At 62.3% G+C, this 10,989-nt stretch overlaps 1 protein-coding gene across 2 annotated transcripts in view; it reads right to left on the bottom strand.

Annotated features, from left to right (window-relative positions):
• Window positions 1–1,292: 1,292 nt before the first annotated feature.
• CSNK1G2 (casein kinase 1 gamma 2) overlaps window positions 1,293–10,989 on the bottom strand; it is a 41,336-nt gene continuing 31,639 nt past the window's right edge. The window contains exons 3-13 of one of the 2 annotated variants that reach the window (XM_021528248.3): window positions 8,959–8,999; window positions 8,360–8,429; window positions 7,821–7,969; window positions 7,047–7,281; window positions 6,778–6,863; window positions 6,374–6,458; window positions 6,149–6,297; window positions 5,667–5,750; window positions 4,089–4,193; window positions 2,254–2,360; window positions 1,293–1,800 (exon numbers count right to left, since the gene is read on the bottom strand). In XM_021528248.3, coding sequence (XP_021383923.1) covers window positions 1,746–1,800; window positions 2,254–2,360; window positions 4,089–4,193; window positions 5,667–5,750; window positions 6,149–6,297; window positions 6,374–6,458; window positions 6,778–6,863; window positions 7,047–7,281; window positions 7,821–7,969; window positions 8,360–8,429; window positions 8,959–8,999 — 1,166 coding nt within the window. In that variant the 3' untranslated portion in view covers window positions 1,293–1,745. The remainder of the gene's footprint in view (window positions 1,801–2,253; window positions 2,361–4,088; window positions 4,194–5,666; window positions 5,751–6,148; window positions 6,298–6,373; window positions 6,459–6,777; window positions 6,864–7,046; window positions 7,282–7,820; window positions 7,970–8,359; window positions 8,430–8,958; window positions 9,000–10,989) is intronic. The other variant, XM_021528249.3, reaches the window with a different exon arrangement.

The raw sequence follows: 10,989 nt of genomic DNA, 5'->3' as shown, positions 1-10,989 counted from the left end.
CGCTCTCACGTACAATCGCAGTATTTGGACTCCTCGCTGGAAGGACAGAGGGTCCCGGGCTCGGGCCCCGGCAGCCGAGGGTGTGCGTTCGGAGCCGGGCACTCCGGGCACACCCTCGGGGCCGCCTTCCCTCCCCCTCCGCGGCTCCTCTTCGGCCTCTGCCGGGGCTGCTCTGAGCCGAGGCGCTGACAAGGGACCACTTCCAGTGAAAATTTTAAGGCGATTTTTAAAATTGGTTTGTTCGCCTCGCTGGGGACACGAGGTCAAACGTTGCACGTCCCCTTCCCGCCGTGGCCAGGGACGCAGCAGCAGCTGGGGCCGCAGCCCGGACAAGCCAAAGCCGGGGTCAATCCCGAATTTAGGATGAAGAGGGGCCGTGGGGAGGGCACGGCTCCGTGGGAGACCCCACGCCCCCCCAGCCCCTCCACAATCCGGATCTCCAGCCCTCCGAGATGGTCAGTTTGGACAAATGTTTCAAAGCGGCCACAGATGGTCCCATCCCTCCCCCGCCCCCCCCAGCACAGCCTCAGCCCCTTCTCTTGGGGCAGAACAACAGGGTTTTGGTAAAGATAAGTGTGTGTCCCCCCCCAGTGTCACGATCAATACACACGACAGCGCACGGGGTCAGTCAGTGGGGAGCTGCAGTGCCCCGGGGGTGGCGAGGAACACGGGGGTGCGGGGGTGTCCGTGTGTCAGTTCCAAAAGCTGCATTCCCCCAGCCCGGGAGCGTCCCACAGCGGGGGGATGCAAAATCCCCCCACGGTGGGGATTCCACGCTGGCAGAGCCGCTCCAGCCCGCTGCCCTTCACCGCCCGGCCCGGCCCCCGGGAGCAGCCGCGGGGCCTCGGGGGCTCAGGCTGTAAAACCACGAGGCCGATCAAGCCCTGCCCACACCTACAGCTGTTGTGGAAACATCCAGCCCCAAGACATGGCAGCACCAGAGACGAGGCTGCTTTGCTTCCCCTCCCTGCTTTGCCACCGCCATTCATGGGTCCCTTTGGTCTCGGCCGTCCCTGTCCCTGTGTCCCCCAGCCCCTGGGAGTCTCGGACCTGCTCTCGGCGGGACCGGACGGCGCCTGTATTGCTCGCAAAAGTGCATCGTAAATGAACTGTAAACGCGTTTCCTCTCCCGCCCCCGCGCCCCCGGCTCTCCCCGCCCGGGCCGGGCCGGAGCCCGACGCTCGCCGCCGGCGGGACCGAGCGGGACCCGGCGGGGACGCGGGGCGGGGCCGGAAGGAAGAGCAGAATTCGGTAACACTGAAGATGACGGTCAAAGACTGACGACTCAGCACTCTGCACCGAGACTCACTTTAAATTAACTTAAGAGACAAAGAAGCAACAGAAAAAAAAATATTCCTCCTTAGCCCACTGCTCTTGAAATTGTCTTCGTCTTCTTCTGACAGCGACGGGTCAGAGTCTGTAGTTGATCCCCATTTCGGCCTGGTTATAAACTCAAAGCAAGTGACGCCGTGGGTTTTTCTCTTTTTCTTTTTTTTTTTCTGTTTGACGGACGCAGGAACTTCAGCGAAGTTGGGCTTGGTTCGAGTAAACGGCCACGAGTGGCGGAGGAAAGGACAAGCAGTTTGGGGAGGCCCCGCTCCCCACCTGCGCGTGGGGCGCTGGGGGAGCCCGTCCGGCCCGGCCCCGGCCCCGTCCAGCCCGAGGGGCCGCCGGCTCCGCGGGGAGATCCAGCCGCGGCCAGAGGAGAGGAGCCATCGCTCGCCGCTCCGCCCGGCCCCGGCAGCTCACTTGCGACGCTTGGTGGTTTTCCTCTTCCTTCTCTTGAAGAAACAGCAGCACCTGGGGACAGAGGGGACCCGTCAGCCGCGGGGCCACGGCATGGAAGGCGCAGCAGCCGCGGGGTCAGGGAGGACAGAAACTCCTCGGTGCCTTGGTGAGCCCCACGCGGGCAGAGCTGCTCCACCGAGTACAGCGCCCGGTGCATGGCAGGGGCTGGACTGGGAACACAACAGCCACCAAAAGTGACACCTGCCACAGCAAATGGCACCAAGGGCCAGGCAGGGACTCCAGAGGAGTCCCAGATCCATCCGTGCAGGATGCATCTGTGCAGGAGCCTTGGGCAAGGTGAGATGGGAAGGGTCGGGGTGGTGGCCCTGCAGGAACACCCCTTACAGGTGCCAGGGGACAGCTGGGCTGCTGCTCCCCGAGGGCACTGGACAAGGCATCCTGGGGCAGCTGCTGACCCCTCCTCCAGCCCAGCACTGGCGAGGGGCAGCAGGGCTGGGGCCTTACTTTGTATCGTCTGTCACCTCCACCTCGGTGGGGGCTGTGATGGGGGCGTTCGAATGTCCTGCCGTCGGGTCATCTGTGTTCAGCTCTCCATTGGTGGAGCTCATCACCTGGGGGGAGACGAGTGTCAGCAGGGGCAGCCTGGGGGTCTGCAGCCCTTCCCCTCCTGGCAGGCACAGGAGCCACCCAGGAGACCACCCAGCTATGCCCGGGAGCACCGAGGTGCCCTTCGTGGCAGGACGGTGCCCTCACCCAGAGCGCAGTGTTCGGCCTTGGTGCTGAGCCCTCCCCAAGAGCCCCAGTGCACAGAGAGCTCTGCGCCCTCAGAATGCCCCTGGAAGGATCCCAGCTCCTGGGAGCCCCTGCACCAGGAGAGGGGCTTGCTGGCAGCCAGCTCCACTGTGGGTGAGAGACAGGGCTTGGGAAAGGTGACAGCTCCAAGGAGCCCTTCCCAAGCTGAGCATCTGGACACGACTTCTGCTTTCCAGCACCAAGACTCAGCCCAGTGCCTACCCTGAGGGCTCAGGCATCCCTGAGCTCCTGCGCACTCACCAGGGCAGCAGGGTCAGCCACAGTGCCAGGGCCAGGAGGACATCCAAGGCAACTGGGAGGTGCCTGAACCGCCATCCTGGGCCTGCTGCCCACAGGCAAAGCCAGGAGCTCCCTGGGGATGCACAGGCCAAACACTCTCCAAGCTGCTCGGCCCCGGCGAGGACCCTTGGCCTTCCCCAGCCCCTTGGAGGAGCTGCCACCCGACAGCCAGTGCCCAGCCAGCAGAGCCGTGTCAGGCTCCAGCCCCTGACACCAGCACAGAGACCCCTGCGCATCACCCCGCAGCGCCCAACCCAGGCGGAGCACGGTGGGAGGGTTTGCAGAGCAGGAGTGGGAGGAGGAAGGGGACAGGAGGAGCGAGGCAGAGAATGAGCTGGGCCCTCAGAGTGCCCGGCCCCACGGCCTGCCTGGCACCACGGAGTGCCCGGCCCCGTGATGGCAACAGCGGGAGCTGTGCCCAGGCCTGGGGCCGAGCAGCAGCAGAGTCGCCGTGGAGCAGCAGGAACGAGCAGGAGCGGCGGGGACGGAAGCAGAGACAGAGGAAGCGGCGCAGGCCCAGCCAGGGGGACCCGGCATGGATGTCCCACCATCCATGCGGGAGGGACCCCCAGGCCAAGGCAGGGCTGAGCGGCAGCGGCAGGAGGCGGCGAGCACGGGGCCGACGGCGCCAGCACAGGGCCGAGGCAGGGCCACGGCGGGGGACACGGCCAAGGAGTGCCCGGGAAGGGAGAAGCAGGGCTTGGAGCCAGGGCTCCAGTCAAGGAGGCACAGGGAAGTCCCTGCTCAGAAGAGCAGCACTGGGGGCAGAGCGATGCCCACGCAGCTGCCATGCTGCAGTGTGCTATCCATCCATCCATCCATGCATCCATCCCTTCATCCATCCGTCATCAGTCATCCATCCATCATCCATCCATTCATCTGTCCATCCTTCCATCCTTCAATTTGAACATTTTCCATCCATCCATCCATCCCTCCCTCCATCCATCCATCCATCTATCTATCCATCCATCATCTCCAGCTGCCCTCTAATCCCCCTGGCAGCACCACGGGAGCCCAGCAGCCCGTGGGAAGCAGCCCCAGCCTCGCCTGCGAGCCGTGAGCATCCCGTGGCACCGCAGGGACAGGCAGGACGTGCTGCAGCCGGGGCAGGACCCCGGGCTGCGCGGTCCCGGGGCGGGGGAGCGGGGCTGATCCCGGCTCCGCGGGCGGCCACGAGGCCCAGGGTGGCTCCGCTCCCTCCCGCGCCCGCCCCTGCCCCAGGCGCGTGGTTTCGTGGTTTCGTGTACCTGGACGGACCCCCCGAGCCTGCCGGCTGCCAGGTGAGCTCCCAAAGGCTCCTCGGCAGGCTGCCCACCGGCCTGAGGATCCCACAACTCCGTCCCCTCGGGCGGCTGCTCGCGACAGGCAGGAGGAACAGAATGAAAAGAAACAAAAGAAAAGAGGGAGAATGGGGAAGAGAAGGGAGAAGTGGAGGGAAGAGGTGGGAAGAGTGGCAAAGGGAGTCGAGAAAATAAGACATGCAAAAGCAAAAACATGACCGGAGCAGCTCGAGTTGCTGATTGCGGAGGGCACCCGTGCAGCACCGTCCCGGCGGCTCCCAGAGCGGTCCCTGCGGTGACAGTGGGGGTCTGTGTCCCCCTGCCACCTACACACACACCCCCACGGCCAGCCCCACGCAGGGCCACCCCACGGAGCAGGGCCAGCTCCAGCAGGGCTGCTGGCCGTGTTTGGGAGCGGGCTGGGAGCAGAGCTGCAGCTGCAGCCAGGCCCAGGTGACGCCGCATCCCCAGGACGCCGCGGCGCGTGGCAGGGCCCGTGTGGCACGAGCTGGGCCAAACCCTCCCCTGGTGAGCACGGCACGGCCCCACAGCTGCAGGGACATCCTGTGTCCCCTGGCTGGACACTGCTCCCATGCTCCAGGAGCTCTGTGCTTTGCTCTTGCCCCTGCTCTGGACAAGGGATGTCCAGCATGGCATTCTCCTGGTGCTGCAGGCACAGAGCAGACCTTACTGGGAGTGAGTTCCCAGAAATGAGCCAGAGGTGATTTGAACATGTTCCCCCCTCCCTAAAGAAGCTCTGCCAGTGAGAGCAGGGGCTGTGCCAGGCTCCCTTTGCTGGGCAGGAGCAGCCTGGGGAGGAGAGAGCGTTGCACCCCCTGCTCCAGCCCCTTTGCAGGTGCTCTGCCCCCAAGAAGGTTTGGGAGGATGAGGGTTTGTACAGGACTGCTGGAAAACACATGAGGTTTGCTCTTGGTGGCAGCAGTGCCAGAGATACGTGTCCTGCACCAGGGCAGGACAGGCCACAGCACTGGAGCAGTTCTGAGCAGCCTGGCCCCTGTCCCACACTGCCCGACCCCTGCCCCGGGCTGGGCTCCCTGTGCCCTGCCCACTCCCAGAACCAAGGCAGCCCCAGCATGGGGCAAAATGCTGCCAAGCTGCACCACCAATCCTGCCCTCCCCTGTCCCATGTCACTGTCCCATCGATGGAAGGGCATCACAAGCAGAGCAGTGAGTCACCCCACGGGGACAGTGTCCTTAGCAGAGGTGGCTCAGCCTGCACCAAGCCCTCCCCCACACCCCAGGCTGGACCCTGCCCCTCACCAGCTGATGTCCAGGCCTGGCACCCCCCAGTCATTCCACAGCCCCCACAGTGCTTCCTCCCTCTTCTGCCGGGCCACAGAACATTGCCCTGGGCCCCTGGCACGCCACAGACCCAGAGCTGTGGGAAGGAACTCCTCCCAGAGACAGCACTGAGGGAAAACCATGTTACAGCCCCTGCCAACATCCCTGCTGGGCTCCATGTCCCTGGAGCTGCAGCCCGAGCTGCCCAGCCCCGTGCCCCAGCCAGGCCCTGCCATTGCTCACCTGGTGTTTGGTGTGTGGCTGTGCTTTGTCTCTGTTCGGGGGCTGCACCTGCACCTCGCTGTGCATCGTGCCAATGGGGGTGGGCTGGGGGCACAAAGGACAATGTCAGTGCAGCACCGAGCCCTCCCAACACCCCGCAGACAGATCCAACCTCTGGCCAAACATCCAAAACCCCCCAGAACCGGGGCCTGATCACTGTCCCTACCCCTGCCCCAGCAGTGCCAGGCTTGGTATCAGGCTGCAGCGAGCCCGAGGAATGCACCATGGCAGAAAGTGAGGTGCCAGCTTGGCTGCTGGGGTTCCCTTTGCTCCAAGAGCCTCAAATTCCCATGTCACAGCCCTGGAGTTGGTGACTGGTGAGGAGGTGGAGCTGGTCCCCTGGACAGTGTGTGGCAGGGATGGCTGAGAGCCGTCTCCTCCCTGGCTGCTGCCCCTGCTGCCTGGGGTGCCTCACCCTCTGCCCCCAGGCCCTGAGCTCTCACCAGGGGTTTCCCTGCCCAGTCGTATTCGTAGTCGAACACGTAACCGTTCCTCTCGAACAAGTCTGTGAAGAGCTTCCTCAGGTAGTCGTAGTCGGGCTTCTCGAAGAAATCCAGGCGCCGCACGTAGCGCAGGTAGGTGGCCATCTCCTCTGCGGGGACACGGGGGCTCAGGGGACAGCGCACAGGGGGCTCGGGGCTGGGGGCTGGGCTGGGCACTGCTCTCACCTGGGAAGTTCTCACAGAGCACCTCCACCGGGGTGGCTCTTTTGGTGTCACCGATCTTCTGGTACCTCTCCTTTAGTGTGTCGGCCTGGTGGGGACAAGGGGGGTCAGCACAGTCAGGCACTGCCCTGGGCTGTCACACTGTGTATGATTTCTTGGACTCCCTTTCTCAAGTAACTCCCTCCCCGGGCAGGTCTGGAGGACAAACCCCAGGGTTTCCAGGACAGCTACTGTGAGAGCAGCTGGGGGGACACAGCAGCTGCTCAGCACTGCAAGGGCCTGGCATGGAGCTCAGAGCTGGTGGGGCGCTAGCCCTCCAACACCCCAGGGGCCAAACCTTCCCCCTCCCCAGGCAGAGCCACACCCACAGGAAGCCATGCCCAGGGGCAGCAGGAGCTGGCAGTTACCTTGAGGCCTTGCCAAGGAAGGCTCCCACGGAGGAAGTACATAAACATGTGCCCTAATGCTTCCAGGTCGTCCCTGCGGCTTTGTTCTGCACGGAGAAAGAGACGTGGGTCAGTTCCCACTACAGCTCCAGATGCTGCAGCACCCCAAGTGTCCTGCCGGCACCCTGACGAGCAGGAGAGGCAGCTTGTCCCCAGCCCCACCTCTGCACCCCTGCCCTGCAGTCCCTCCCTTCAGCCACAGGCAGGGCTGGCTTGCCGTGCCCACACACCTTTCCCCAGGTGGGTGTTGATGCTCATGTAACGCGCTGTCCCTGTCAGGCTCTTGTGCTCTCGGTAGGGGATGTGTTTTTTGGTCTCGGGGTCAATATACTCTTTGGCCAGGCCAAAATCGATGATGTGGATGGTGTGCTGCCGCTTGCTGCCCGGCCGCCCCACCAGGAAGTTCTCTGGCTTGACATCTCTGTAGATCAGGCTTTTGGTGTGGACGTACTCCATCCGTGTGATCTGGGGCAGAAGGAGGTGTCAGTGCCAGGGCAGACACCCACCCTGTGTCCTGCAGGCTCCTGCCCCGGACCCTGCTCCCCTCAGCTGGCCCCAGCCCCAAGCACGGACACATCAGCTCCTTCCCACCATGGGACACAGCCCCAGGCCAGCTGCACCCTGGGCACACACTGAGGTGCTCCGGGCTCACAGAGATTCTTGTCTGGCTCAGAGGGGCTGTGAAGGGGTGAAGAGCTCTCCCTCAGCAGGGAGCGGGGAGGTATGGGACAGCCAGGCTGGGTTGTGCCAGCATCTTCCACCCATTCCCTGTGGGATGCCCATGCTGCCTACCCACGGTGCCCACACACCCCCTGCTCCCCAGGGCTGCAGGGCACCCGTGCAGGGTGCCAGGGCAGCCGTGCAGGGCTGCAGGGGAGCCGTGCAAGGCTGCATGGGAGCCGTGCAGGGCTGCATGGGAGCTGTGCAGGGCTGCAGGGGAGCCGTGCAAGGCTGCATGGGAACCGTGCAGGGCTGCATGGGAGCTGTGCAGGGGCTGCACTCACCAGCTGGATCGCGATCATCAGGACGGTCTTGAGCGTGAAGGTCCGATCACACAGATCAAAGAGATCTTCCAGGCTGGGTCCGAGCAGCTCCAACACCATGGCATTGTACTTCCCACAGGGACCAAAGTAGTAAACCTGAGGAATTCCTTCTGCAAGAGATGGAGCAGGGGCTGTGCAGGGCTGCAGCAGGGCCACGCTGTCACTGCCATGCCAAACAGGGACAGGGGATTCAGAGGGGGAATGTCCCTGCACTGCCCTCCCTGCTCAGCCAGCCTGGCTCTGCTCGTGGCAGCAGGGGGAAGGAGGCAGCTCCATCTGCATCCCTGACCCTGCTGTGGGGGTGGTGGGGGGAAAGAACCAAATCAAAAGAGATCAAAGATGAGATGAGGCATCTGTGTAAAACCAGCCTCTCCCTGCGGAGCAGATGGGCAGGAGCTCAAGCTGGGGGTGAAGTTGCAGAGTCACATTTAGGGAAAGCCTCTCTCCCAGCAGTGCCCCTGGCAGGCAGCTCCCCAGGGCAGCTCAGCCCAGCCCTGTACCTGCATTGCCGAGCTGTTTGTAGAACCGATACTCCAGGTGCAGCTGGGGGGCCCGGGATTTTATGGGTTCCTTGGAGGAGAGAAAGGAGAACAGTTAAGTAGGAAGCAGGATGTTCAAGGGGTCTGGGTGTCAGCATCTTTCACATGCTGGCAGAAGCTGGACTGAGAGCATTTGGGGTTGGGAACAACTGGTATAAAATGGAGATGAAGCCTCAGGGGATGATGAGAGAAAATCAGCCCATATGGGAGCCAGATCATCTCATCCAGAGAGAGCAAAACATTAATGGGGTCAGGTACCAGTGGGGCCACCCTCTCTGCTGCTGGCACAGGCTGAGCACAGCACAGGCCTCGGTGAGGGCTGGGAGAAGCACGGCTCAGCTCTTCCCTGCCCAGACCTGGATCACCCCTCCTGCAGTGATGGTGTTTCCAGACTGCCCTCAATTCCCAGTGGGAACGGAGCTCCCTGACAGCCCCTCAGCCACCACATCATCACATCCCAACCCAACACCACGGGAGAAAGGAGAGAAGCCTCCTTCCCAATGGCTGGAACATCTCCCACCCCAACCATGGAGGAACTCCCTGGTTTGACAGCTACTCACCAATTTGATAGCTACGTATTCATTTGTGTAGAGATTCTTCCCTGCGGGCAGAGACACAAAAAAGAGATGAAAAGCAGTCCCTGCATCACCCCCACCACACATCCACCGCTGTCCCTGAGGGCTCCTGGGCTCAAAAACATTCTGAACAGGTTCTGCTGCTCCCACAACACCTGAAGGGGCCTCAAGGCATGAGCGGGAGCAGAACCCACTGTGGGGAGTTGCAACATGCCTGCTAATTATCCCCAGGTGGGGATGTGGATTCCTCTGGCATGGGGAGGCTCCTGGGGGCTGGAGCCAAGGCTGATGGGAGGGGGCAGCAGCAGGACGTGACTGGGCAAGGCAGGGACAAGGCTGAGACCTGGTGCTTCTCCCAGCCCCACAGGGAGAGGGGGCTAAGGAGGTGTGGTATTCACACAGAGGGATGGCCAGGGTAGGGGGACACTGAGGTTTTTTGGCCAGTAGGACCCTGCAAAGGGTGGCAGGGAGGAGGGACACCCGGGAGCACTGGCACAGCTGGCAGTGGTCTGAGGGCACCACAGGCTGGTGGAAATCTGTCCCCAGTGGCTGGGGTCACTTCTGGGAATGGCACGTGCTTGTGTGTAGTGTGTGTGAATCAGCCTCATCCCTGGGGATGCTCCTGCCTGCCCAAGGGCACAGGGGAAGCCAGGAGCAGATCCATGGCATGGCCCAGGCTGTACGAGGAGCTGAAGGCTGCAGGAAGAGCCCAGGGGAGTGAAGGAGCAGCTGTGGCACCCAGCACCTCGTACAGGACCTCCCAGGAGGGCTCCACACCTGCACAGGACTTTTCACATCATCACCACAGGAAGGCTGAGCTCAGGGTGCCTCCACATCTCCGCAAAACCAGGGGGCTGAGGAAAAGGGGGCACACCTGGGAAGCAGCACACAACCTCTGCCCAGGCCCATAAAGGCCCAGATCAAAGGTTTGCAGGAAGAGTTCTGAGCACTCCCTGTGCCAGAGCCTGCAGGAGCCCAGGCAGGTGGGGGTGAAGGGCAGCAGACTCCAGATCCCGGCGATCCCACTGTATCTGATGGAGCTGCATCTGTCTCCTGGGATTTTCTCCAAGCAATTTGCTTAGGGAACAAGCTCCTCCTGGCGTAAGATTTCATCTGCTCTGACTGCTGCTCTCCACCTGAAGCAGCAATAAATCCTGGCCGGTGACATCAGAGCCAGCTGCTGAGCGCCACAGTCGGCGGCAGGATTACGGGAAGAGGGATGAATGGGAGATATTAATGGAGCAGCTCCTCCCAGGGATGGGCTCTGCAGCCAAGGAGGGGCTCAGTCCTGCTGCCTTCCTGACCCTCTCCCATCCCAGGGGACCTCTGCCAAGCCACTTTGTCTGCTGCTTCTGCATAAAGCAAATCCCTTCACAGCGATTAGGGAGGAAGGGATTTGGGAGGGAAGGAGGAACGTCTGGTGAACACAGCGTGTGCCAGATCCAGGGGGTTTGTCCCATCACGCACTGACATTTCCTGGGGAGCAGGTGGGACGCCCCCAGGCCTGTGCCTGGCTCCACAGTGCCATACAGTTCAGTCCAAAACAATTACTGCTGCCTTCAGGGCAGCAACATGGGATCAGAAAACTCACAGCTGGATTTTCCCTGAGGTCAGGCAGGATTTGAAGGGGGAAAAACATAACATGGCAGGAAAAATGCCAGAGAGACACTGCAAAAGGGACTCAGCAGGGAGGGAGAAGGGATGGAGGCAGGAGAATCCCCAGCAGTGGCATCTCTCCTGTCCTCACCACGCAGTGGTGGCTCACTGGCACAGAAAGCTACCAGCAACAAAGCTCTGGAGCTGGCAGCATTCTCCCAGCCCAAAAATGAGTCCAAATAATTTGGCACTCCCCTGGGTTCACCCCTACCTTGGGGGGCTTGGACACACCTGATGGACAAGCTGGGGAGCAGAGACTGGTCAAATCACCACCCTCTGCTTCCCCTTTCTGAATTAAAAAAGGTGCAAATAGCAGAACTGGCCTGTCATGAGATTAAGAAACCAAGAGAAAAGAAAAAG

Source organism: Lonchura striata, chromosome 28, assembly GCF_046129695.1.
Source record: "Lonchura striata isolate bLonStr1 chromosome 28, bLonStr1.mat, whole genome shotgun sequence".
NCBI lineage: Eukaryota > Metazoa > Chordata > Aves > Passeriformes > Estrildidae > Lonchura > Lonchura striata.
This window is presented reverse-complemented; position numbering and strand designations above follow the sequence as displayed.